A 27,423-nucleotide genomic window follows, 5' to 3' on the forward strand; every position below is an offset into this window, starting at 1 on the left:
ACTTGTACCTCACCCGTCCCGGCAAACGGCTGAGCTCAGCGGCTGGCTGTTCCATGCACTACTATTTTCCACTACAGATATGCCATCCAGTTGAGTCTAGATGCTCAGCCAGCGGTGAAGATGAACCGAATGAAAGCGATATCTGTACAGTACAGTTAGATAGGGGAGCTGGATAGCTTGGCAGACGCGCAGCGGTGAAAGTCCCAAATCAAGGAAAGGAAAGCGATATCTAGTCTCATCCCCGAACCCCCACCAAGTTCCACATCCACCATCTCTCTGATTGTTTCTTGTCGCCATGGCCGCCCACGGCAAGCCCAAGCCCAAGCCGCCCGGCGCCCCCGCGCCACCGCCGCCCCCACCACCGCCGACGGCGGCAGAGGCGAAGAAGGGCTTCATGCGCCGGATGTTCCCCTTCCTCCTCGCCGTCAACGCCTTCGTCGGCGGTCAGCACCCCATCCCGATCTCACTCCCCTCCTGCTATACTGCTACTCCGCGTGCGTCAGTGCCACTGGATTCGATCCTCTTCTCTGGAGTGGATGGGATCCAAGACGCCGGCCATGGCGGCCTCCCACTGTTGCAATCCATCCATTTCCCCCATGGGGTTTGCTTCTTTCTTTGGTTTGTTATTAATCCCTCTTCACCATCTCACATCCCCTGCTTGGCAACCTACAGCCTACATGCTCGTCAGGACCTACTACAAGGATTCCCCGGCCAAGACCGCCGACTCTGCCGCTGCCACTGCAACGGCGTCGACCCCGTCTGCCACCGCCGAGTCCCCTGAGCCGCCGGTGGCAACGCCTGCCAAGGTGCTGCCGCCGATCCCCGAGGACGAGCAGCGCCGGGTCTACAAGTGGATGCTGGAGGAGAAGCGCAAGGTGAAGCCACGCGACGCCGCCGAGAAGAAGAGGCTCGACGACGACAAGGCCCTGCTCAAGCAGATCATCCGCGCCGACACCCTCCCGGTGCTCTGAGACCGGATGAATGGCTGAAGCTCACCACCAGATTGATCGATGTTGCTGTTTGCGTCTGTCATTGCTTTGCCTCATGTCTCTTCTCTGCTAAAGAGAATGGTTTGGTTGGACTCTTTAGTTAGTTGATTGTGTCGTGTGGTACTGTTATTATTATCATCTTATAAGTTAGTTCGACGCCGAGATGCCCATCTCGAGCTGCTTTATTTATGTGGATTTCTTGCTTGTGTTGCTCTATGCTTCTTCAAGATAAGGATTTGGTTCGTCTCGAACAAGATATTCAACTGACTGATTCATGTGTCACAAGTTTTTGTTTTCTGTGGTTGTGGATGCAAACTGATTCTTTGCAGCGAGCTTGCGGTGTTTCCTGTGGGTTTACCCTTCCTTTACTTTTCTCTCTTCTGTCTTCTTACATTGATGCCTCGGCCCAGCCTATATATTTCCTTGCCAGCAAAATTAAAATACAATGCACTCATGCTGAAACTTTCAGTACAAAAACTAAGAAACTGCAGCTGGCCCGGGGCACAATTTCGTCCATTCAGTTAAATACTTGCAGCCCGGTGTAAGTGTCAGTGTCTATACGAGTGTGAATGTAGTAGGTCTGTGATAGCAACATCAGGAGCCAAAATTGAGCTCCTCCAGTGGCCCCAGGAGGCCTGGCTGGTGGTTACAGATAGCCACACATCCAAGCTGCCCTGAATAACATCCACTAGCTCGGCTGCTGCTCCTCCTTCCCCATTCTCCAATATCAGAATTGGAGGGCTTCTGGTGCAGCGCCGCGCTCAATGCCGGGCAGCATCCGAATCTCAGGCAAGTCATCCCCCCCCCCCCCCCCCTCTCTTCTGGTTTGCAATATTTTTATCCAAAACTTCAATATGAATCGAATAACATACTGTTGTTCTGGAGGCGAGAACTGACGGTGTTCGTTTTTTGATTTTGCTGTGCAGACATTCGACCACCGGTCACAGCTCCACTCTTCTTGCAAGGTTTGTTGGTGTCTTCTGATTTCACTCTACTTTTCCCGTTACATCGGTTGCTGTTTGCGAATGTCGTATCATTTTGGATGCAGTTAATGTAGGGAAAAAAGAGTACATCGGAGACATAGGGCAAGATGGATTCTCCCTGTAATCCCATTCCCGTACCACCTTTCACTTGTTTTTACTTGCGTTTTACCTTTCTAATTCCACAAAATGCGCATCGAGAATGTATCTCACACCAAGATGATATATGTGCAGTCCTGTTACATCGATTCGTGATAGCATGGTGATGACGCTGTACAATGCAGACAAGGAATTGGTATCCAAAACAGGTTTATTTGTTGGTTCATTAAGCTTTTCTTCTGTTTATCATCTGCACACCTGTCAGTTAACATGCCTCACTATTTTCTGTAAATCATCACAGAGGTGAAGACAAAGTTGATTGTTGAGTTGGGAACAATGGATGTTATTTTTACTCTTGATAGTGGAGGGACAATTATTCTCCAGTTGCAGTTTCTTCTCAGTGATGAAGATCGCAAGCGCATCCAAGAGATGGTGAGATGCTTCTTTTATGATTTATGCTATTTCCATGAAAGCTTGAAAAATTATTTTTCTTGAAAGGTTCAGTTTAAGTTAAAGTATACAGTATATGTGTTTTTACTGTTTCTTTTTATTCAGAGGAACTCTGTGATGAAAAGAAAGCAGCAAGAGCTACTTGGGAATGGCGATGAATTTTATTTCCAAGGTAATTTGCTATAAATTACAGTTTTTTTTAAAACGCACATTTGGAATTCCATGGAACAAATTGAGCATTAGGTGTGTGTGTGTGTGTGTGTGTGTGTGTGCTCCCTGAATGAAAGGTTCAGAAAATTAGTCACCAGTTAAAATGCAGTTGATACGAACACCCTGCAAGAGTTCTGTTTCTTACAAATGGCTTTCAAATTTTATCAGAAGATAGCCCACTGCCTAAAGAGCATGCAGAAGATATCCCCGGCATCCCAAGCAAAGATGACCAATTGACGCTTCAGAAGAGCATGTCGTTGGATGATCTGAAAAATAGGGTCTTCTTCTCCGAAACAAGTGTAGATTCTGACATGGTGGCTTCTAAGGACATACCACTGCAAATTGGTGGCAATACTTCGATGCTCGAAGGTCCCATCGACATCGATTCCGAGAAAGGACAGGGTAAACCAAAGAGTAGATCAAGCAGCGCGGTGAAGAAGATGATAAGTGCCTTCGAAAGCAGCTCCCCACAGGTTCAGAATCCATCCCTATACAGAGAAACGATCGCCTTGTTGCTTAAATTCTGTTGTCACACACTGAAGAAAGTGCAGATAATATTACACCGACTTCTCAAGTTTGCCTGGCCTGCAGGGTCTGCCTTTGGTGCCAAGGATCAGATCAGAGAGCTCGTTGGAAGAGATGCCGTCGGTTTCTTCTTCAGAGACTTCCACCAACCCTTCACGCAAGCCTCCTACTCCCGGTGCATCAGTGGACGCTCCAGGCCACACCCAGACAGGGCCCGGGCCAGGGAAGCAAGCCATGATCATCGGCAACAAGAAACCGAGCACATCTTTTGGAAAGACCGGCCCGTTAAACACACAAGAAAGCCGAAGACGGAGCTCCAGGCAGAGCGCAGGAGTGAGCGACATGATTCGCTCGGAGAAGCGGTCAGCGGAAAAGCGCCGGCGTCGCTCCATCTGCACCTACTCATCGGAGCAGCAGGTGAACCCTTGTGGTGCGACGTCTGTTGTCGCGTGGATCAACCATCCGCACGTCTGCATCACCACTGCGAGCAGGCAGCTGAAAGACATTGTTGACGTCGAGCACCTGAATTCGATGGAGAACTTAGGACAGACTGCAAGGGGAGAGATCGGGCAGGTATGAACTAAACCGTTGTGATACTAGCTACATGCATGTTGGTGCTTTACTGCTTGTAGCTTCTCCTTGCTGCTTGATTCGTCCTGATATGCACCGTCATGAACTTGTGGAGCAGCGCGCAGGTGACGGCGCGGCGCGGTGGCCTGATGGTTTCCCGGTGCTGAATGGGTGGTTGATTAACCAGGTAAGTATGTATATACTTACTGCATTGATCTCTCCTCTCGCCGAGGCTCGTTTATTGAGAGTTTACCAGTGATGTAACCTGGTAATGAAATGGCAATGCAGGGTGTGCGTGGTGTGATAGTGATCATAGCCTGCGGGGCTGTGTTTTTCAACAACAGGTGAATAAGAACGCTCTTATATTTCTTTACGGAGGGAGTAACTAATATCAGAAGCTGCGACCGATGAGGCATTGAGATGCAGTGCAATTTGTTTGTGTTGAGGACTTGCTGTTGCTTCATACTCCACCATGATGACTCGCAGTTCATGTCAGAAGTTGCGATGGGATGAGTGTGGAGTAAATATGTAAATCATACTGGGATGAAGATGAACTGTCAGGTTCTAGCGCGGCCTTCTGCCACCGCGTCCCTTTGGCTGTACGCCATGCTTTGGGATGTCTGCCCGGTGTTTGGACTTTGTGGTCAGGCCGGATGGTCCCGAGTCGCCTCGGTTGGTGCAAAAGACGGGGAGCTCTGAAATGAGGGAGGCTCACCACCAGACTGGACTGCTGTAGAATAATGAAGTTGTCACTGCCTGATTGTTGGTTTGGTTCCTCTCTGCTAAGAGAATGGCTTGATTGGACTCTTTCGTTAGTTGATTGTGTCGTACGTGTGCTACTGTTATTATGCTCTTATAAGTTAGTGCGATGCCGAGAGGCCCATCTCGAGCTGTTTTATTTATGTGGATTTCTTGCTTGTGTTGCTCTATGCTTCTTCAACAGAAGGATTTGGTTTGTCTCAAACAAGATAGTCAACTGATTCATTGATTCATTCATTCATGTGTTACAAGTCTTTTGTTGTTGTCTCTGGATGCAAACTACTAAGTACTCCCTCCGTCCCATAATATAAGAGCGTTTTTGACACTAGTAGTTCTCTGAAGCTTGAGTTGTTTCCTGTGGGGTTCATATGATTCAGCATCACACATTTTTTTCCTTTAGTTTTCTCTGTTCAGTGTTCTTACAGTGATGTGCCAGCCCAGCCTATCTATTCCCATGTCACCAAAATTTTAAGTCCAATGCAGCATTGCTGAAACTTTCAGTACACAAAAGAGAGACAGAGAGAGTTACTGAAATATTTTCATTCATTCAGTTAAAACCCTGCAGTCCGGTCCGGTGTAAGTGTCATTGTGAGGGTGAATGCAGGCCTGTGATGGCAACAGCAGGAGCCAAAATTGAGCTCCTTGCTAGTGGCCACACATCCAAGCTGCTTGAATAACACCCACTAGCTTAGCTGCTGTTCCTTCTCCATGCTCTAAGATCAGAACTGGAGGGCTTCAGTGCACCGCCGAGCAGGCACTCAATGGATGCCAGGCAGCATCCGAGTCGCAGGCGAGTCATCCCTCTCTCATGATTGATTTATACTACTTTCTTGCATAAATTTATAACAAGATATCAGTTCTACTTGAAGCAACAACTGATGGTGTTCGCCTTTTGCTTTTGCTACGCAGACATTCAACCACCGGTAACCACTCCACAACTCTTGCAAGGTTGGCATTCTCTGATTTTACCGCATTTTGCTTTTTCTTCCTGCACTTTTTCATTTTCTAATATTATTGTGTGTACACAAAGCATTCCATCCTTCAAGCTATGCATGTTTTTTATGTTCAGGTTCACGACTGTTGCTTGCTGTTTGGTATTGCACAAGCTTTCTTTTACAAAAAGATTGTAAACAAAGGTGGCCCCACCGAAGTTTCCGTTTATGAGCTTTGCGTGTTCTCTACCAATTGGTTGCTCCAGTTTTTTGTGTTACTTCTTTGTTATGTCAAGGTTATGTTTATTGCTACTTTTTGAGTTAGTAGTTGCCTGCTTTAGGAAATATTACCTTGGTTAAAAAGTAAATGGAAGTTCCTTTTATGAAAAATCTGCTCATATATCATTTTCGTGCACCTTTTTGAAACAGCTGTCTGTCTTAGTGGCATAAGTTTTTTTTGGACTGCACGACTGTCGACTGCCAAACAGGGTCTAGTTAGTAGTCATGCAACTTTGACATTACATGGTTAATAAAGTGACTCTGTTGTCCAATCTTCACTAAAGCTTAAACTATTAAACTTGACAGTTGTGGAAAATTAACTTAATTTCGTCAGCCTCAATCTGGATTAATGTGATGCGCAGAGTGCTGATGGGATACTTGCTTTCTTTTAGCCTGGTCAGTAGCAAATGTTGAAGCCGGAGCACGACCTGCAGGTTTCACAGGGCAACAGTCAAGCTGCCCATTTCAGCAGTATGGATCCATCATTCTCCAAGGCTGCAGCTTCTTCACCTCTTGAGCAAACCCGAAGGAACCAGCTACCCAAGCACACAGCAGCAGCCATATGGTATGCCTATGCACCTGGCTAAGGACAGACAATTTCAACACTGTTTGGTGTCTCAAGATCACAACAATCTTCTTGTAGCAGGTGTGATACCCGGTGTGCAGAACGGACCGCAGATTCAGCAGCAGAACCATGCATCTCCGGTCGCTTGAACCCCTTCTTCGCGACCACTGCATCAGAAGCAGCAGTCTGCGCAAAGTCCACCAGATAGCTGTGCACTTGCCAATCAATCTGCCAATGCTACTGAACCAAAGCAGAAGAAACACCAGGGTCAACAGCAGCCTAGACAAAACCAACAACAGAGGAATCAAGCTAGTCAGCAGAGCTAGGCTTATGAAGAGTTAATTTAGGACCTGGAAACATGGTGACACCTCAGGCTCCTGCAACCGGCGCCTTTCCAACCAGTGCTGTTCGTAGGGCTTCTAAGAAACAAGTTCCTGACAAAAATTTGACGCAACATGGCCATGGTAATAAAGCGTCGATTTCAGCAACACCTCAGCCTGGGAATCAACATAAGCTATATACCTCGGTGCCTTGTCAGGTTGAGGTTTATGTGAAGGATCGAACAACTAACTCTGAATTCAGAGACGAAAAGTAGCGCTCAAAGAGGGCAAATTGCTGGGGTTTGAGCGACTTGCAGATGCCCATATAGAGGCCAGCCGGAGCACGGTGGCTAGGATTTCGACCCAGTACAGGAATGGATGCCTCTCAAGGCCCGGGCTCTTGGCTCTTATAGTCACTAAATCAGTAAAGCATAAAGAAGGGTACAAGCTGTAAAGGGAATTTAAACAGCGACAAGCGGACTAGTCTTGGCCGTCCGATCGCAGATCAATGTCAACAGCATCGTCTTCTTGGTGTGAAATGGTAATTGTTGATGGCGACCGTTGGATTGCGGATGGATGGCTGAGGAACGCTGCTGCTGCTGGTGGTGGTGTTATGTGGAAGAAGAATGGATGCTGCTGCTGTTATTCAGATGGTAGCTGATTCGCTGCCAGCTCAACAATCGAGCCAGTCAGTGTGTTCCTGTTAGTGGATTCATTCTTGTTGGAGTTGCAATCTCACTCCCCCAAACCTACAATGTGTCGCACCTCCGCAATGAGTTTTATGTTTAGGTTTGTGAGTTTTGCTTTCTCTTCGTTATTCCACAAGCTTTCTTTTACAAAACTTGGGTAAACAAAGGGCCGCCCTACCATATTTACGTGAGGAACGAAGTAGCTTGTCGTGGTAACCAAGATAATCATGTGATAAGTCTCTGCATGTCTGAAAACAATGCCACAGAGGACTTGTTTATGAGGTTTTGTATGTAACATAGTTCTCTGTTATGTCAAGGTTATGTTTATTGCTTCCATCCATAAACCAGCAGAAGCATGAGGCATCATAAGTGCATGTGTGAGGCCCCATTCCTGATAACTCTGAAGAGTAGTAGTTGGACAATTGGCTGAGTTTAACTCAAGAAACAGGACCCAAATCCAGGGCCAGGTGATGGGTTCTCGATGTTGGCTCATCGTTTTCATGGACAAGAGCATTTATGAACCCCAGCTTTGTTGCAGTGCAGCAAACGGAAGCTGTGATTCTTGCGCACCAGGTGGACTGCTGGAGCTGGACTGCACGGAGGCAGTGAGAAAGTTACAAAGCGAAGCTTTAGATCGCTCTATCTACGACGCTACATTGGTGAAGGAGATTAAATGTCAGTTATTTGAATCTGCCGACTATCGATCGATGGTGTAGTGTGGTGCCGTAGATTGGCAAAGGCTGGATGTAATGAACCAAGTAGTATGATGCTTCAGTTTCGTCAGAATCTTCACTAGTTTCAGTTTCGTCAGTTAAGTCTATTGGTTAAGGAGCCTGAATGCGCCGCACATTTGCTTGCTACCTGCTCTTTTGCCAAGGAGATTTGGCAGTGTCTGTATGAGGAGTGTGAGCGTACATTTTTGTGATAGCAACCGCTAGCAACAGCAGGGGACAAAATTTAGCTCTTCCAGTGGTCCCTCCCAGGAGGCCTTGCTAGTGGTGGCTGTTACAGACAGCCACACATCCAGGCTGCCTTCAACAACATCCACTAGCTTAGCTGCTGCTCCTCCTCCTCCTTCCCCAGTCTCCAAGATCAGAATTGGAGGGCTTGTACGCACCACCGAACCATGCCGGGCAGCATCCGAGTTTCAGGCAAGTTTATTATCCCTCTCTTATCATCTGCAAATATTTATTTATTCTTCTTCCTGTAAAAAGATACGAACAAAACATAATTAATGCTCTCCCCTTAATGAATGAAAAGCAGCGTCGCTGCTGCGTCTCGTCAAAAAGAAAAAGAGATCACACTGTTGTATCTTTTGCTGTGCAGACATTCAGCCACCCGTCGCCGCTCCACTCTTCTTGCAAGGTTGGCTGCTGCCTTCTGATTCCAGTGTACTTTTCCTGTTTCCTCCTTTTATGTTTGCTAATGTTATCGTTCGTATGTAAACATCGTTTTTTTTATGCAGTTAACCTGGGGAAAAAAGAGTACAGCGGATATATTGGACAAGATGGCTTCTCTTTGTAAGCCCATTTCCGTACCGCCTTCACTGATCTTTATTCTCTGTTCACTTCTCCATTTCCACAAAATGTGCATCGAGGCTCCCCCCAAGGAAAACTTTGAGGCTGTCTCACGCCAAAAATTTACATATGTGCAGTCCAGTTACATCACTTCGAGATAGCATGGTGTTGTCGCTGTACGATGCAGATAAGGAATTGGTATCCAAAACAGGTTTCTTCTGTTAGTTTGTTATAATAAGCCTATCTTATATTTATCATCAGCACACGTACCAGCTGATGATGTGCATCATGGTTTCATGTAAATCACAACAGAAGTGAAGACACGGTCGATTGTCGAGCTGGGGAGTACGGATGTTGTGTTTACTCTTGATAGTGGAGGGGAAATTATCCTCCAGTTGCAGTTCTTGCTTAGTGATGAAGATCGCAAGCGTATCCAAGAAATGGTAACATGCCAATTTGATGGTTCATGCTGTTTCCATGAAAACTCAGAAAACATCTTGCTTGAAAGGTTCATCTTAAGTTACGGCATACTACTCATGTTTATACTATTTCCTTTTATTCAGAGGAACTCTGCGATGAAAAGGAAGCAGCAAGAGCTGTTTGGGAATGGCGATGAACTTTATTTCCAAGGTAATAATATTCAGTTTGTGTTCACTGCAAGCACACATTTGGAGTTCCATGGAACAAACTGTAAGCATTAGGGTGTGTGTCTGTGTCAGTTTGCCCCCTAAACAAAAGGTTCAGAACATACAAATTCATGCATCAGTATTTCTTAAATTTCTATCTCTGCTTTCTGAATGCTGTTTTGTGAAATCAGTTAATGATGAAATATTCAGTTGAAATGACCAACATGTGGGACTTTTCTTTGTTTTTCGAATTCTACAAGAGAGCATACCACCTAAAGAGCAGGCAGAAGAGATCTCCGACATCCCAAACAAAGAAGACCGACTCACGCTCCGCAAGAGCATGTCGACGGATGATCTGAAACGGATGGCTGTTTTTTCCGAAATAAGCATTGGTACGAATACGGCGGCTTCGAAGAAACCCCCGTTGCAAGCTTCGACGTCCGAAGGCCCCATTGACATGAAGGGTCTACCGCCGAGAAGTGACATTGGCTCTAAAAGAGGGCAGGGTGAACTGGAGAGCAGGTCGAGCAGCGCGGTGAAGAAGATGATCAGCGCCTTCGAGAGCAGCTCTCCGCAGGTTCTTCTGAACCTGAACCCACCTTTATGCAGTGAAAATATTGGTCTCTGTTGCATAATTTCCAGCTCCCACATTGTGGCAAATGAAACACTGATTCTATCATTGGTTGCAGGGTCCGCCTTTGGTGCCAAGGATTAAGTCGGTAGGGTCGTTGGAAGGGATGATGTTGGCTTCGACCAATCCTTCAGATTCCAAGAGGTGGTCAGGAAGGCGCGCTACGACGATCATCAGCAACAAGAAACCAAGCGCGTCTAGACAGGCCGATTTGTTGAATGCTCAGGAGAGCAGAAGACGGAGTTCCAGCAGGCGCGACAAAGCAGCCAAGACGAGCATGGGAGAGGGTGCAGAAAAGCAAAATCATCATCGTCGCTCCATCGCTCCAATGCATTCGGGCGCAACATCTAGGATCGCCTGGGCCAGCCACCCCCACATCTGCATCACCACCGCAAGCAGGCAGCTGAAAGACCTCGTCGGGCTTGAGCACCTGAATTCGATGAAGAATGCAGAGCAGAGTGCAAGGGAAGACGACACTGAACAAGTGTGAAACACTCAGATAATTAGTTAGTGGTGTTAAAGTGTTGGTGCTTGCTTCATCCTGACTGACTGATATCATGAACTCGCGGGCAGGGCACGAGCAACGACGACGCGGTGGGCTCTAAGCGGCGGCGATCCGATGGGTTCCCAACGCTAAATGGGTGGCTGATCAACCAGGCGAGTGTTTGACCTCTTCCCTCTTTATCTGTTTGGCATCGATTTGACTTGCTAATCTGATTGACGAAATGGCGATGGGGGATGCAGGGGGTACGCGGCGTGATCGTCATCATAGCCTGCGGCGCGGTGTTCCTCAACAACAGGTGAAGGAAGGAAGAAGAGGACTTGATACAAGAAGTTGCGGTCGATGAGATTTTCCTCTTGTTTGCTAGTAATGCACGGAAAAGCTTTTCTTTCTTTGAGCAATGAAAACATAGATTAAGGAGTGAAAGGTATGTAAAGACAACATGATTCTATAGTAACTCTGTAACACACCCACAAGTGTCTCATTATAAAGGCTCTCAAGTGAGAGCGGACGTTTGGCTCCCGGGAGCCATGGAGGCCTTTATTTGAAAACAAATCAAAATTCAAATTTTTCGGTTTCACAAAAATCTGAAAAAAATTGTGCAAGTAAACAAGTATGTTATGTCTATGCGTGTAAAATTTCAGAATGAAAAACGTTGAAATGTGACTTGTACAAAAAAGACAAATTCATGGCCTGGGAGGATGAATAGTATCATGTATTAAAGACCCCCAGATTTGTCTTTTTTGCACAGCCCTCATTTCAACTTATTTTTCCCTGAAAACTTACACACATGTATGTTATGCCTTCATGTATATGTGTGTTTTTTTTTCAGATTTTTTTTAAAAATATAGAAAATATGAAATTCAACAAAATTCAAAATTTTCAAAACCGAGCTCCATGGAGCTCGGCCTCCAAAGACAATATCTGCTCTCAAGCACACATTTTCAATCACTGTTGGCTGAAGCTTCTGTATTCACGTGACCGTATTGTGCCAAACAAGTAATCATGTACTCCCTCCGTCCGAAAATACTTGTCATCAAAATAAATAAAAGGGGATGTATCTAGACCTAATACATCCCTTTTTATTCATTTTGATGACAAGTATTTTTGGACGGAGGGAGTATAAGTTTTCGTGATGGCTTAATTTTGGATACTATGGACCAATATATTTATGTATTTCGAACTCTTGTGATCAGCACCCGTACGTTTTACCACATGCACACACATCCAAGAGAAAGTTAAATAATATTCGATATAGTGTTGCGTGAGATGTGGGTGGAAGTACATACATACATACATACATACATACAGTATATATATAGAGTCGGAGCAATGCGTTCCTCAACAAGAGGTCAAGGAAGGAAGCAAGGAAGGAACAAGAGGACTTGATACAAAAGCTGCGTTTGATGAGATGGAGTGTTCATTGCCTTGGAAGAATGGCGATGAGGATCGATGAACGGATCGGTCGAGCTCCCGCACACGAGCATGGAGACACTTGAATGCAGTGTCCAAAAGAATGCATTTCACAAAATACTTGCAACCACACGCCGCCGCTAGCGAGCGTTCGTTAGTTGAATAATGAGTGAACGTATTTCAGTGGTGTCTTTTTTTTTTCCTTGGTGCCACTGCTTAGCATTGCTTGGTTTTACCACTGAACAGTCCAAAAGGGTTCAATGCTCTAATACCCTTGAAGAAGAAATAAAATGAAATAGGGTCTGTCTACCGCACATCTGACGTGACATCATCTTATTTGAATTTTTTAGCACTTGTTTGTTGCTTTTTATTTGTTTGTTGTTTTTCAATTTTTGTTGTTGTCCAGCCCAGCCTAATTTTTGTTTTTTGAGAATCACCCAGCATGACTAAAAGAGGGCCACCCAGAGCATGCTCGCATGGGCCAGGCTTACCGCACCTCCGTGCTCGCTAAATGTATGACTACGGGATCCCTACCTTCAGTAGCCTGATGTATGCAGTAGTACTCCCTCAAAAAAATTTATGCAGTAGCACTTCCTAAAATAATGTATGTTTAGTACTGTGTTCAAGGAAAAAAAACGTATGCAGTAGTACATTTTGTATTTTTTCCCTTTTCTTTTTCTCTTTCAGGTTTATTTCTTTTGGTTTTCTTCCCGTCTTTTTTTCTTTTTTGTAGTTTTCTGTATTAGAAACATTATTCTAATATATGCTGAACATTTTAAAAATAGTTAAGCTTTCATCAAATGAAATCCAGCGACCACCGTTGAGTTGTGAGGATGACCACCAAACTCTGAATCCCTCCCCTTCTAAATCGGGGGGTGGGGGGTGGACTGTTTGTCATCCTCTACCTGTCGTCCCCGTGCCGTGGTCGGTGCGTTCACACCAATCATCACTGCACCAAGATAGATAGATAAATAGAGGGAGAGATCGATCATAGAGGGCATGGGGGCGACCTTCCGATCGCCGGGAGCCATCGTCGGCTATGTCCTCCAGCGTAATTAGTTTGTATTATGGAGTATCTTAGTTCATGATTATGGAGTACACCATCTAGTACTCAGTATCCATTGAATAAATACAAACGCGGTTAAGTGCGGGGGAGGGGGGGGGGGCGGCGCTAATGTCCCCTGTTAACACTATTATTATATAGTGTAACTCCACCTCCGTCCTCTCTACTAACCGAGGTTAACTGTGACGAGAAGGTGGCACCCATGCTTGACGAATTGTGGTTGGCCGGCTTTGCGCTCTCTCTCTGTGTATTCGTCACCCTGGGTGAGGAATAAGGAATTCTTAATCCTCACCCCACCCATCTCACGAGCCAGGCAAATCACACACGCGCCCACACTTTTGTTTCATAGGCTGTAAACTTATGGCACCTAATGACATCAAACGTAAACTTACGGGCTTGGACTTCACGATGCACATGTGACCATAGTGAATTTACACAGGCGGGGTAATTTTACAGCGTGGAAGTTAATTTACATGGCGACTTAATTCGGTTGATCCATGCGCCAGGATGCAACTATTTTTTAATCTGGAAATCATGCAACACTTGTGGACCCCCTGTGTATATTACCTTTAATGGAAACCATAATTTCCCTTTAATGGAAACCATAATTTCCAGAGTAGAAAAATCCGGTGCTTCTTTGGAGCCGCCTGACTTACGTTAGATAGACTCCGCGTCAGGATTTCACTGATGAGCACGGGAACCAGCGTCAGTATTTCTGATTCTGAAAACAGTAAACAATTTTATTTGGCATTGGAGTAATGATAAAAATCATCAATGCAATATTCTCAAAAATATTTGTTGCAATCATGCCTTGCCAGCTACATACAGCCATGACCGTCAAGAATACAGCCTAGGAAAATATGATCACAGGACTGCATTCTTGATTTCTTGTACAAAACAATTGTGTCACACATAACCATCACTAGTAGAAAAAGAGGCTTCCATACGCCCCCATTAGTCCTCAAAATAATTGAACCGGGACTAAAGGGGTCTTTAGTCGCGGTTCGGGAGGAGACCCGCGACCAACTATCTGGGCCCAGCGCGCTCGGTCGACAGCTGGCGGACGGGAGGGGCTTTAGTCCCGGTTGGCCAGGTCCTCAGGCTGGCCCGAAGGCCTTTAGTCGCGGTTGGCCAGACCAACCGGGACTAAAGGTTAGTCCTTTAGTCGCGGTTGGCCAGACCAACCGGTACTAAAGGGCCCATCAAACTCCCCCCCCCCCCCCCCCGGACCGCCTTTTCAGTTTTAGAAAAACCAAAAGAAAATGATGGAAATGTCAAAAAAATAAAATAAAATAAGTTTCTCATGTGATATGTGATCTAGTTGGGAAAATTAACAAATATGAATTTCGACTTTATTTGCAAAATCTCTCTGGAATTTCTTAAAATGGGCATAACTTTTGCATACGAACTCGGATGAAAAAGTTTTTTATATGAAAAATCATCTACTCGAAAAGTTACATCCGAATTTAACCGGGGCAACCCCGTTAAACATTTTCAAAATCCTCAAAAACCTAACAGAAAAAAAGATACGGGGCTTTTAAGATCTGGAGAGGCAAAAAAATTCAAATTGTGGTCAAACAATGGTCAAACTAATTATTCTAGAATATTAGTGTTACTAAATAATTATTTCAGCTTTTTTTTAAATTTTGGTCAAATCTGGTCAAACTGTGGTCAAACAGTGGTCAAACAATGGTCAAACTAATTATTCCAGAAATATTAGTGTTACTAAATAATTATTGTTTTTTAAAACAATAGTTTCAAACTCAAACAGTGAAATGTGTCACTTCATGCTCAAGCTAAATTCCTGAGGGTTAATAGAATTGACATCCTACTATTGTCAGGAAAACAACAAGTGCAGACTTGGAAACGAGGGAGAATAGAACCCGGAAGTTAAGCGTGCTCAGGCTGGAGTAGTGAGAGGATGGGTGACCGTCCGGGAAGTTAGATGATTTGGAATGATGAGGGGTGATTAGAGATTAGAGGATAAATTGAGGAGTGATGAGGGGTGGTGATTAGAGATTAGAGGTTAAAATATTTAGAAATTTGAAAATAAAAAAAAATTAAAAAAATTCGGAAAAAACCAGGTTTAAACCTGCGGAGGAAGCCTTTAGTCCCGGTTAGCCACGAGAACCGGAACTAAAGGACGGGCCTTTAGTCCCGGTTAGCCACGAGAACCGGGACTAAAGCCTTTAGTCGCGGTTCGTAAGAGGCGCGACTAAAGGGGGAGGGGGGTCTTTAGTCGCGCATATTTAGTCCTGGTTGCACAGCCGGGACTAAAGGCCTTTTTTCTACCAGTGCATTGATTACTAGATTCAGTTAAGTCCAGGACAGTTGCATACTCACATGACCACATGGCAACGTTAGTGACATGCACAATCATGAAAATACTATATATGCTAGACGTATGTGAGCATGGTTCAAGAATCAAAAACCAATTAAAATGATATATTTGTTCATCCAGCTTATGGTGAGTTATGTCAATGTGTTTTACCCATGAGTATGACGTACACAGACCTATGGACGTGGGGAAACCTACAGGTATATCCCAACACGGTGCCATGTTTTATTTGCACAACCACAACAAAGATAATTGCCCTGCATCTTCAAGTCCCTTACACCATTCCTCTCTTTCCCAGCAGTCCAGCACCCAGCAACATATATCACACGACAAGTTGTACTATTCTAGTATCTTTGTGTTATATTCTTAGTAGAATTATCAAATCTTATCCTAAAGATAATGCAATGTGAATCATATTTGATCCAAGTAATTTTTCTCTTACTCAAAAACTGAGAGAATAAGATCTGGGATGAGCCAATAATTAAATAATAGTAATAAATCACAGTACCTATGAAAAGACGCCTGCTATATATATCTAAAAAAGGATCCTAGATCATGGTTAATCAAGCAAATGCAGCTTCTAGTGCATGCTAAATAATTCTATTACATACTACTAAATTTATTTATTTTATTAGCTGTGCATCAGTACGCCCCTCTTTGGAAAGTTCACAATTTTTTAGAAGATATATGGTCTAGATTAAAAAAAATCCGTGTTAAAAAAATTAGAGACCAACCAACTGCGCAGCCCGGCCGAGGCCCTCGATCGACCTCTATCCTAGCCCGCAGGCCACAGACCAGTGACACCATGGGAGTACAACGCCTGGGCTTATGTCTTGGAGACAGGATTTTCAGCACCCGGGAGCTGTTAGATATTTCTCTTATGTCTTTTTCGCCGCCCTCCCCGTCGCCGCCATCCCATAAATCCGGCGGCACTGTGGGCATTGCTCGGTTGTTGGGCGTGCTGCGAGTGAACGCCACAACCTTCTAGCACAAGTCACCGGACAACCTTGCAATGGCCAGGCTCAACAGCCAGTTCACGCTCATCTAGCATCTAGCTGCACGGATCAGTTCATTGGCACGGTGCTCAAGGTCACGCTCATATTCAAATTCAAGTCTGGACTACAAGTACGCAGCAAAACAGAGCATGAAAATTGGCAGAGCCTAATATTTTTTTTCTCTTGAGAAAACGCAAAAGGCCTTTGCGTTTCATTTCATTGAAAAGATGGGGGTACAAGGCCTAAGGGAGCATAAGGCAATGAACAATGTTTTATCAGTAGCATGTAAGTAAAATCAATATCTACATCTATAAATGATTAAATGAGCATCATCTGCAGCATCACAAAAGATGAAGTGCATGGACGTCTAATTGATGCCCCTGGTTCATGATTTGAACATATGGAGGCCAAGAATCATGGCATCATGGCAAGCAAGGGAAAACGGGCTTCCGGTCATCCGCCACCAAAAATTTCAGTGGTTCCACTCAAAACAGAGCTATAACAATTTTTTAAATCACAATATAACAAGAGAAGTTTGCTGTTTTGCATGGCATGGAAATCAGATCAGTCAACAACTAAATTCAGCGAACAGTATACCTGTAACATTTTGTAAATCACAACATAAAGAAGAGAAGGTTGTTGTTTTTGCATGAAATGGAAAGAAGATCAGTCTATGATTAAATTCAGCTAACAACAATATACCTAGACTCTGATAAAAATGCATCATCAAACCAACAAAAATGAAGAAAGAAATTGAATTTAGATAGACAACCAAGTTGTTCATATGAGGGGGGGGGGGGGGGGGGCTGGGCCTGATGGCCTCTCCTTTATTTTCTATCAAACTTTTTGGGATTTGATTAAGAGTGACTTTATGTGGTTGGTTAAATACATTGAAAATGGTATTCTTGATGTTTCTAGATTAAATTTTGCTATTATTACCCTTATCCCTAAAGTCAGTAATGCTAAAGATATGAAGAATTTCAGACCTATCAGTCTTGGGAACTGCTCTGTTATTTTTTTTCCAAAGCCATGAATACTAGGGCTTCTCCCATTTGTGACAAGATTATTTCCCAAAACCAAACTGCTTTTATAAAAGGGAGATTTATTCTAGAAAGTGTAGTTATGTCTCATGAGGTAATACATGAGATCCATAGAACTGGGACCAGTGGTTTGGTTTTGAAGCTCGACTATGAAAAAGCCTATGATAAGGTGAATTGGGATTTCCTTGTGGAAATGCTTAGATCAAGAGGGTTTGGTAATAAATGGATTGGGTGGGTTTGTAGTTGCCTGCATCAAGGGACTTTTTCTATTAGGATTAATGATACCATTAGCCCACATTTTGTGGGTGGGAAAGGGCTTAAACAAGGTGACCCTTCTTCCCCTTTGCTCTTTAATTTGGTGGCTGATGTTTTTTCCAAAATGCTTAAGAAAGCTGCTAGTCATAATTTAATCAGGGGGCTTTTGCCCCAGGTAATTCCAGGTGGTGTGGTCAGCCTGCAATATGCTGATGACACCTTGCTTTTCTTAGAAGCCTCTGTTGAACATGCTAGAAATCTAAAGTGGATCTTGGCTTGCTTTGAAAAACTCTCTAGTTTGTGCATTAACTTTCATAAAAGTGATCTGTAGACCATCAATATTGATGAGGAGACCGCTAAGGAGTTTGCTCAAATTTTCTGCTATCAAATTGGGGAGTTCCCCTTTAATTATTTAGGTGTCCCATTACACTATATGAAACTCAGAAGGGAGGACATCCAACCTATTATTGATAGGATAATCAGGAACATTGCTGGGTGGCTGGGAAGAAACTTGTCATATAGAGGGAAGCTTATTCTTCTTACTACATGTATTGCTAGCATTCCTACGTACTTAATGTCCATGATGAAATTTCCTAAGTGGGCAATTGATGCTATTACATCCCAGATGTCTCACTTCTTTTGGGGTAATATGGGGGACAGTCATAAATACTATTTGGCCAATTGGAGGATGATTTCTCAAAAGAAGGAATGGGGCGGCTTGGGTGTACCTAATCTTAGGGAATTGAATATGTCTTTGCTAGCTGCGTGGAGTAAACGGTTTTTTGATGATAGAGATAGTGATTGGAAAAAGCTTCTTAGGTTTAAATACAATGTGGATAAACCAAACATCCTCTGGTCCAGAACTGGGGTGGGCTCTCCTTTCTGGAAGAGTATCACTTGGGCATTCTCTACTGCCAATTTTTTTTACAAGTGGATCCCTGGGGATGGTGGGAGTGTGTCCTTTTGGCATGACACCTGGATTGGTGACTTTCACTTAAAACCAGGTTCTGGGACCTGTTCATTATTTGTCAGCAACAAGATGCTTCTGTGGCCCAGGTTTGGGATGGAGTGAACTTGCGGTTGACCTTTAGGAGATGTGTAGATGAAGATACTTTACGTAGTTGGGAAGAAATGCTAAATCTGGTCAGAGGGTTTTCCCCTTCTAATGCTGCTGATAAGCCTGTTTGGACCTTAGAAAGTAGGGGTTTATACTCTGTGAAATCTCTTTATAAAATGATCAATTTTGGGGGAGTGGCTTCTATTTGGAAGGATTACATCTAGAAAATAAAAGTTCCCTCGAATATCCATGTGTTTCTCTGGTTGATGGTGCACAACAAGAGTTTAACAAGGGATAATTTTTCAAAATGTCAACATGTGGAGGACTTGACTTGTGTTTTCTGTAATGAACTTGAAAGTATACATCATTTGCTCTTTGACTGTGTGGTTGCCCGACAAGTTTGGCTGGTGATATCTGGGTGTATTGAGATGCCTATACCTGAGTCTTTCAACTCTTTTATTCCCTTCTGGAAGAAAAATAAAATGTTATGATGCGATCAACTTAGTTTCTGCTGCTACCTTGTGGTTGCTTCGGAATGAATTTGTTTTCCAGGGACGAAGTTGGCGAAGTATCAGGTGTGTGCTGGACTTGGTGGGGAAACATATTCGCCAACAGAAAATCCTGTGTGTGGATTCCCAAGCTGCGCTACTCCTCCGATGCTTGAGGCTGCTCGACCATCATCACGGGGAACTGCTTAGAATCGCTTGGCGGGTGGATGGCTCCGGGGTAGTTTGGTAGCGGAGCTGTTAGTCACATGGAGTTATCCTTCTTGTAGCTCTGTTGCTTCTTTTCCCTTGGGCCTCAGACTTCTTTAAGTTTTTCATCTAAGGGGGATGATGAAACCTTTAGCTAATCTCTCCTTGTAATAATTCCGCTGCAGCTACTTTCTGGCTGGAGCCGATAGTTGTTAACAGTCTGGTGTGGTTGCCTTTGCTTTTTTAATAAAAAGTTAGGGCAGGGGGGCGACCCCTATCATTTCAAAAAAAAAAAGACAGCCAAGCAGAAATGCAGATTTAGACCAACATGTATATGTCGAGCCTACGAGAAACATTACATGGAATTTGAAAAATGGAAACATCTAGGTTTGCAACCATCAAATCAACAATTTTTGTTTGATGATTCTCCAATTATGTCATAAATTAAATGATTATGGGATTTCTAAAATACGTTTGAGAGTCAGAATGAGAAAAAAAAATGCTACTGTGGTACTGAAGCTGATTCCTGATTGGGAATAAACTTATTGGAAAGATCTAAGATGCTCAGATAAGAACACAAACGCGGGCATGCACACACATACAGAGGGACAAAAGGAAAGAGGAAAAAGAGAGAAAGCTGAATGTCTTGGTTGCAGCTAGGACAAGAAGTCAAGAAGGCCATGGAACCTCGTCCGTCGTCCAATTTGTACGGGTGTGGAATAAATGTTGCTGCTGCGAATGCCATAGATCTTAGAGCACGCCGGGTCTGTCTGCTTTCACTGGTGGTAGGAAGGGGGTCGTGACAAAAAGGAAGTGCGATGGATTTTGGCCCCGGTGCGACCATGTCCGGGCCATTGCCAGCGCGACGAAGGGAGCGGAGGGTGGAGGCGGGTCGTGGCACGGCCACCGGCCGACGTGGCTACCACACGCCGGGAAGCCTCTCGAAACGCTGCTCCCCTCGTCGCTGCAGCCAGCCAACGAGGCCACCCCCCGCGTCGCGCACGTTCGAATCCACCCGCAACTGTCGTCGGATGGCCGCCGAAACCTACCGCACGCCGCTTCCGCTCCCAAAGATCCAGAAATTGAGGGTGTTGGTAGGGAATAAATTACCTCGGCTGAGAGACCGGTGCTGGCGGGTTGGCGGCCAAATTCACTGTTTTAACCCTTTTGCTATTGTTTAGCTGCATCTGACCCCTTCGGATTTTTTCGGATCTGATCCTTTTCCTACCGCCACCCGAGCTGACGGTAGGGTAGAACGTGCTACCGCCATAGCCTGTGGCGGTAGGAACCGGGTCAACATAGACGACACCGTCTGTCGCGCTGACGTGGATAAGTGGCTACCGCCAGAGGCTCTGGCGGTAAGATGTTCGCGTCTACCGTCTGATCGGGTGGCGGTAGGGTGCCGAACAGGCTTTCCCTTGCGTGTGGCTGCGGGCGGGCCCCACCCACCCACCAGCCCGTTTCTTCCTCCTCTCCTCGTCACAAACAGAGGAGCGGCGCCTCTCTCCTCCTCCCGATCCCCTCCCTCGATCTTCATCTTCCCTCCACCATTTTGGTGGATCTTTGGGGCAAATCGAAGAGGCCGGTAAGCTCCTCCATTCCTTCCAATCACTTTTCGCAATGATTTTGTATTTTAGAAGTTCTTTTTGGCACTAGGTTCAACCTATGTTTTGATGTTGATTTTTTTAATGATGTTTTAGTTGTTTAGTAGCATATGATTTAGTAGTAGGCTTATATAAGAATGTGTGGGTGAAAGCATTGCAAGATATGTGAGGATATGTTGGTGAATGCAAAAATGTTGGACCATTTTTTTTGTTATGTAAGAATTGTATGATAAATTTTCCTATATGGTGAATGCAATATTTTGAGGATGAAGGCATTGCAAAATTCATAGATGGTTAATGCATTTTAAAATTGTGAGGATGAATTTGTTGCAAAATTGCTAGGTGGTTCATGCATAGTGTGAAAATTTGTGTATTTCATATAGTTGCAAATGTTGTGATGGAGAATGCATATTAATTGTATGGTATTTTCAGATCTTGCAGTTTATAATTGAAGATGTATGGATATTTTTTTTATTCATATGTATAGATGATGTTGTCTAATAAGTGAAAAAATTATATATGTTAGGATGGCCGAGGATGAGGATAATGGGCGTTTGTATACGGGGCTTGACCTTGCTTTTGAAAAGGATCATCGTGCCCGTGCTATCGAGCGTGGAGAGGTAACATTTTTGATAGACTTGCTTTTGACATTTTTCATGTTTTTGTTTTTTTAAATGAAGGAAGCTTCTGACATATTTCTTTATTTTGTACAAAACTTGTTGTGGTGCGATTTAGGAGCCAAACGTCGGCAAACCCGATGGTATATGACGTGCGCTACGGGCCGTACTTTGAGCGTGCTGGGCTCCTACCGTTTGTTCTTCAGTTCAAGTGCGTGCCGCCGTCGATGTGCCATTCAGCTCTCACTGCCCTCGTTGATCGTTGGCGGCCGGAGACACACAACTTCTATCTCCCTTGTGGTGAGCTGACGGTGACGTTGGAGGACTTTGCCAGGATCACCGGGCTTCCCATTGGCGGCAAGGCTCTCACCGGACGAATGGACAACAAGAACTGGCGTGCGAGGGTTACCGCTCTCATCGGTGACTGGTCGGCCTCTCTTAGTGCCCAGGGAAGGACTGACAACAGGACAAACGACATCCCATTCCCTTGGCTCCAGCAACATAGGTCGGGATGCCCTGCAGATGCCAATGAGGAGATCATGGAGCAGTATGCTCGAGCGTACGTGTGGCACCTCCTATCACAGGTGGTCTTTGGAGACTGCTCTGGAGACGTTGCTCCTTGGATGTTTCTTGACTTCTTGGCCGACTGGGACGAGAAGTACAGCTGGGGGTCTGCTGGGATCTCCTACTTATACCGGCAGGTAACAGGTTATGAAAATATCCATTAAGCATGGTAGTATGTTTTCATGAATTCCTACAAAGAGCACTCCTCCAACTCTTATAAATGTCATTTTAGGATCATACAAGACATGAAGTCCAGAATTATATGCTAGTACATTTAACTAGTTTGATTGTTGGTTTGCAGCTCGATGTCACATGTAGGAAAACCACCCAGAATCCATGCATGGGTGGATGTATTTGGGGCCTCTCGGTCTGGATGTGGGAGCGTTTGCCGGTTGGGCGTCCTGAAAAGCATCCTTCATCGCACGTGTGGGTAGGCCTTAATGAAGAAGATGGTGTTTTTCGACTCCCCACCGTGGCATTCTCTTGGGACCGGGTTAGAATTTTTGGAAGCAAGAACAAGTCTTTGTACAAGAACTTTATCAACGAGATGGACAACCTCACATATCGTCAGGTATACCGATTCAATATTTTCTCTAAGCTTTCATCAAATGGATTGGACGAACTAATAGCTCCTTTCACAGGTTAACTGGAGGCCTTACGAGGCAAATAGGGGTTTCACATTGAACTAGATGTGCACTAGGGACTCCCATCTTTGACGGATCAGGTGCCCTCTCATATGCATTTATGCTGTCGAGTGGCATCTACCACATCGAGTGGCCATGCAATTTGGTATGAGGCAACACACCCCACGGGAGCCAACAAGCACGGGTGGACTTGAGCTTCACAAGTGAGTTACTTAACCGAGGCTATGTTAACCAACAAGGCTTCAAATTGTTTCTTATGCTTTGTTGTTGTCGTTCTTTGCAGTCAGAACCGAAAGAATAATCAGAATGTGCCTGAGTGGGGACAACACCATGCTAGGTATGTCGAGATGTGGATTCAGAGGCTCAATTCTAGAGAGACGGATATGACTTTGGCGGACATGAGGGATTACAAAGAAACTCATCTAAAGTGGTATGACAATGGGAGGCGATTTTGGGTGCGTTTGAGGCCAAGGTGGACCGACGCAGATCTCGTAGATCATGATGCAAACAATGAATCAGACGATGAGTACGACGCCATAGTGAGAAGTACACAAGGTTCTCACAGAGAGTATGCGCCCTTGACTGATAGAGTGGTAAGTCTTGTGAACCTATTTGGAGAGTGGATTCATATTATCTTGATTGTGCAAACTTTTGAGCTTTCGTTGAATTTTCAGACTTTTGAGCTCAATAGAAGTATCATCGAAGGCTCGAATGCACTAATCCATAACCCCGGGACTCCGGAGTCGGATGCTACCTTGAGGGAAACAGTGAAAGTAAGCACTCGAAGTCCTTACTCTCTTTTTACTCCACAAGTCCTTATTCTGTTGCATTAAAAATGTTTGTATCTTTATTGTTGTTGTTGTTGTTGTTGCTGCTGCTGCTGCAGCGTTTCATGAAACGTTGCCGGAAGCTAGTCACCATTCTTGGATGCGCAAGCCCGGCTGCCGTAGATGTGCGTGCTCCGAGCACATCGATGGTTCAGGCAAGTGGAGCCGCCGCTTCTTCTAGCCACGCTGGTGCTACTACTAGCCACACCAGTGCTTCTTCTAGCCACGCCGGTGATGGCAGCGACTTCGATGAATCCGAGGAGGAAGAAGTGGACTTGCAGGATGAGGAAGGCCCGGAGGAGATGAATATGTCACAAATGATGGATGCACCACCGGGCTCCCAAGCAAAAAGGCTTGCTCACCCTCATGACGATCCATACAGCCCATCACCGTTCCAAAAGCCGCTTCTTCGTTGCCGTAAGAAGACCGTGAATGAGGGGTGCTCTAAGAGAGGAAGAAAGTGATGCTCAACTAGTGTTTGGGCATGTTAAACTAGGGCTGGCCATGTTGAACTATCATGAGATTTTAGTTTGCTTTGGAGTTGTATTTCAAGTGTTATGTTGGACTTGAGGACATATGTTTGAAGTGTTATGTTGGACTTGTTTCTTCTATTTGTGCTCTAATTATTACATATTATGTACTTTATATCCTGCTGTGAAAACTGGTGCATATATGATATTGTTTGCTCTGAAAAACTGTCAAAACTGCTGCAGATGTGTTCTGTAGCTGGGGTGTGCTACCTCTTGAGCATGCATTGGTTTTCCCATGAAGAGGAAAGGGTGATGCAGCAAAGTAGCGTAAGTATTTCCCTCAGCTTTTGAGAACCAAGGTATCAATCCAGTAGGAGACAACGCACAAGTCACCTAGTACCTGCACAAACAATCAAGAACCTTGCAACCAACGCGATAACGGGGTTGTCAATCCCTTCACGGTCACTCGCAAAAGTGAGATCTGATAAAGATAGTAAAGTAAATATTTTTGGTATTTTTGTTGTATAGGTTGGAAAGTAAAGATTGCAAAATAATAAACGAGATGCGATGTAAATAAAAGAGATGCAATATAATAAGAAAGTGCATAGTTATGAAGATATCTAAGGCAATGGTCATGAATATAGGCATCACGTCCGTGTCAAGTAGACCGAAACGATTCTGCATCTACTACTATTACTCCACACATCGACCGCTATCCAGCATGCATCTAGAGTATTAAGTTCATAAGAACAGAGTAACGCATTAAGCAAGATAACATGATGTAGAGGGATAAACTCAAGCAATATGATATAAACCCCATCTTTTTATCCTCGATGGCAACAATACAATACGTGCCTTGCTGCCCCTACTGTCACTGGGAAAGGACACCACAAGATTGAACCCAAAGCTAAGCACTTCTCCCATTGCAAGAAAGATCAATCTACTAGGCCAAACTAAACCGATAATTCAAAGAGACTTGCAAAGATATCAAATCATGCATATAAGAATTCAGAAAAGAACCAAATAATATTCATAGATAATCAAGTTCATAAATCCACAATTCATCGGATCTCGGCAAACACACCGCAAAAGAGTATTACATCGAATAGATCTCCAAGAACATCGAGGAGAACTTTGTATTGAGAATGAAAGAGAGAGAAGAAGCCATCTAGATAATAACTATGGACCCGAAGGTGTGTGGTAAACTACTCATGCTTCATCGGAGAGGCTATGGTGTTGATGTAGAAGCCCTTCGTGATCGATTCCCCCTCCGGCAGATCGCCGGAAAAGGCCCCAAGATGGGATCTCACGGGTACAGAAGGTTGCGGCGGTGGAAAAGTGGTTTCGTGGCTCCCCCTGATGTTTCTAGGGTATAAGAGTATATATAGGTGAAAGAAGTACGTCGGTGGAGCTATGAGGGGCCCACGAGGGTGGGGGGCGCACCCTCCTGCCTCGTGGCCGCCTCGTTGCGTCCCCGACTTCATCTCCAAGTCTTCTGGTTTGCTTTCGGTCCAAAGAAGATCATCGCGAAGGTTTCATTCCGTTTGGACTCCGTTTGGTATTCCTTTTCTGCAAAACTCTAAAATAGGCAAAAAAACAGAAACTGGCACTGGGCCTCTGGTTAATAGGTTAGTCCCAAAAAAATAATATAAAAGAGCATATTAAAGGCCATTAAACATCCAAAACAGATAATATAATAGCATGGAACAATAAAAAATTATAGATACGTTGGAGACGTATCAGGGTGAGGGCAGGACCCTACCGCCATAGTCTCTGGCGGTAGGCATGCGTACCCTAGCACCAAAGACTATGGCGGTAGGGTCCTGCCCTCACCTCAGCCACTGGAAAAGGATAAGGTACCCCCACCCCTTCACCCCCACACCCACCCAGTCAACATCTTTCTTCCCCGAGTTGGTATTCTCTCTTTCATCTCCCTCCCCATTGAAGCCCTCCCAAATCCATCTTCATTCTTTGAGATTTGTCCGGTGGATCCGGACTATTTTCATCTTTGAAGGTATCTCTACCACCCCTCTCATTATTGTTCATTGGATTCATCTCATGTGGTTGCATTGTTCACTTTCTTGCAAACCCTAGTTTTAGTCATTTTGTGTTAAATCAACTATCAAGTTGATTTATAAGGTTATATATGTGCTTACTATAGTGCCAAGTAGTGGATCTAACACTTTATAGTAGAAACTAGGGTTGTGGTTAGGGTTAGTGCTTAGGGTTGTGCTTATGACTTATGCTTAGGGTTAGTGCTTAAGTTGACTATAATAATGATGCCTTTGGTTTTTTGGTGTGAGAATACCAAATGTGGGGTGGGGCTGTGCTAGGGTTAGTAGTTAAGGTTATGCTTATGACTTAAGTTGACTATAATAATGATGTCTTTGGTTTTATGGTGTGAGAAGACCAAATGTGGGGTGGGGCTGTGATAGGGGTTAGTGGTTAAGGTTATGCTTACGATGACCGTTATAGTTACCCCACGACTTGTAGGATGGCACCGATCATCTTCTTTGAGACTTCCGCGGAGGCGGCGGCAAAGCGTGAATGCGAAGTCATTGAGGAAAAGATGAAGCTGTGGGTTGAGGCCGTCAATGCGTTGAATGCGGCTTGTAGTGACTTTTCAAAGTACTATGTGACCGAGTGTGACAACGACAAAGTTAAGTTCTATGAAGCTAAACAGAAAAACATAAGCAAGCTCAAGAAGGAAGAGAAATTTCATAGACGTGCTCTTGCAAGGCAAATTGCATTGTGCGGTACAAGGGATGAAGTGCATGAGATGGACTTGAAAAACCCCGGCCAGATCATTGACTGGCTAGTTAGGCAACCATCTTCGCCGATAGCTAGTCGGGCTTCTCGTTGGGCTTGGGTCCATGAAAGAAATGATGTCATTTGTTGCAACCCGGGGCCGTACGACAAAGATGTCGTGTTGATGGACGAATAGAGGGGGTTGAAACACATGATGTTCTAGTGTCATTTGGACTATAATGACATGTACCCTCATCATTTATGTACCTTATGTTATGTACCTTGAAACACATGATGTTCTAGCTCCCTCATTTGAATTTGATCTTATGTTATGTACCTTATGTCATTTGAACCAGTGAGAACTTTGTGTGTCTTAGGTCATTATAAATAAGTTATGCTTTGTGTTTGTCTTATATCATTTGACCCTAGTTTTGGTTTGTTCCATCCAAT

At 44.5% G+C, this 27,423-nt stretch overlaps 3 protein-coding genes across 12 annotated transcripts; all 3 read left to right on the forward strand.

The window, feature by feature from the left end:
- The first annotated feature begins 98 nt into the window (after nucleotides 1–98).
- On the forward strand, nucleotides 99–1,256 carry LOC123183401 (WW domain-binding protein 11). Its single transcript, XM_044596207.1, has 2 exons — nucleotides 99–443; nucleotides 673–1,256. The coding sequence occupies exons 1-2, from the start codon at nucleotides 296–298 to the stop codon at nucleotides 969–971; spliced, it is 447 nt and encodes a 148-aa protein (XP_044452142.1). The 5' UTR covers nucleotides 99–295; the 3' UTR covers nucleotides 972–1,256.
- Nucleotides 1,257–1,428: 172 nt separating this feature from the next.
- On the forward strand, nucleotides 1,429–4,817 carry LOC123183400 (uncharacterized). Of its 3 annotated transcripts, XM_044596203.1 has the most exons (10): nucleotides 1,429–1,778; nucleotides 1,916–1,954; nucleotides 2,038–2,092; nucleotides 2,204–2,277; nucleotides 2,370–2,500; nucleotides 2,624–2,690; nucleotides 2,897–3,201; nucleotides 3,320–3,826; nucleotides 3,942–4,010; nucleotides 4,112–4,817. In XM_044596203.1, the coding sequence occupies exons 1-10, from the start codon at nucleotides 1,754–1,756 to the stop codon at nucleotides 4,169–4,171; spliced, it is 1,332 nt and encodes a 443-aa protein (XP_044452138.1). In that variant the 5' UTR covers nucleotides 1,429–1,753; the 3' UTR covers nucleotides 4,172–4,817. The 3 variants fall into 3 exon arrangements, with proteins under 3 accessions (XP_044452138.1, XP_044452139.1, XP_044452140.1); XM_044596204.1 differs by lacking the exon at nucleotides 2,038–2,092 and having other exon boundaries at nucleotides 1,695–1,778; XM_044596205.1 differs by lacking the exons at nucleotides 1,429–1,778; nucleotides 1,916–1,954 and having other exon boundaries at nucleotides 2,070–2,106.
- A 671-nt stretch (nucleotides 4,818–5,488) lies between these two features.
- Nucleotides 5,489–11,184, forward strand: LOC123183398 (uncharacterized). Of its 8 annotated transcripts, none has more exons than XM_044596199.1 (12): nucleotides 5,489–5,530; nucleotides 6,186–6,358; nucleotides 6,440–8,518; nucleotides 8,631–8,732; nucleotides 8,833–8,887; nucleotides 9,022–9,095; nucleotides 9,197–9,327; nucleotides 9,448–9,514; nucleotides 9,771–10,087; nucleotides 10,200–10,625; nucleotides 10,715–10,798; nucleotides 10,886–11,184. In XM_044596199.1, exons 3-12 carry the CDS (start codon nucleotides 8,494–8,496, stop codon nucleotides 10,943–10,945), a joined length of 1,341 nt encoding a protein of 446 aa, XP_044452134.1. In that variant the 5' UTR covers nucleotides 5,489–5,530; nucleotides 6,186–6,358; nucleotides 6,440–8,493; the 3' UTR covers nucleotides 10,946–11,184. The 8 variants fall into 8 exon arrangements, with proteins under 8 accessions (XP_044452134.1, XP_044452135.1, XP_044452133.1 ...); XM_044596200.1 differs by having other exon boundaries at nucleotides 5,497–5,530; nucleotides 6,437–8,518; XM_044596198.1 differs by having other exon boundaries at nucleotides 5,499–5,530; nucleotides 6,186–8,518.
- Nucleotides 11,185–27,423: the final 16,239 nt, after the last annotated feature.

Source organism: Triticum aestivum, chromosome 1D (assembly GCF_018294505.1).
Source record: "Triticum aestivum cultivar Chinese Spring chromosome 1D, IWGSC CS RefSeq v2.1, whole genome shotgun sequence".
In the NCBI taxonomy this organism is placed as follows: Eukaryota; Viridiplantae; Streptophyta; class Magnoliopsida; order Poales; family Poaceae; genus Triticum; species Triticum aestivum.

Coding starts and splice junctions, on each gene's coding strand:
- LOC123183401 (XM_044596207.1), top strand. CDS start 296: ATGGCCGCCCACGGCAAGCCCAAGCCCAAGCCGCCCGGCGCCCCCGCG. Junction 444..672: donor CGTCAACGCCTTCGTCGGCG/GTCAGCACCCCA, acceptor GGCAACCTACAG/CCTACATGCTCGTCAGGACC.
- LOC123183400 (XM_044596203.1), top strand. CDS start 1,754: ATGCCGGGCAGCATCCGAATCTCAG. Junction 2,501..2,623: donor GCAAGCGCATCCAAGAGATG/GTGAGATGCTTC, acceptor CTTTTTATTCAG/AGGAACTCTGTGATGAAAAG. Junction 3,202..3,319: donor TCGAAAGCAGCTCCCCACAG/GTTCAGAATCCA, acceptor CCTGGCCTGCAG/GGTCTGCCTTTGGTGCCAAG.
- LOC123183398 (XM_044596199.1), top strand. CDS start 8,494: ATGCCGGGCAGCATCCGAGTTTCAG. Junction 8,519..8,630: donor GGGCAGCATCCGAGTTTCAG/GCAAGTTTATTA, acceptor AATGAAAAGCAG/CGTCGCTGCTGCGTCTCGTC. Junction 10,088..10,199: donor TCGAGAGCAGCTCTCCGCAG/GTTCTTCTGAAC, acceptor CATTGGTTGCAG/GGTCCGCCTTTGGTGCCAAG.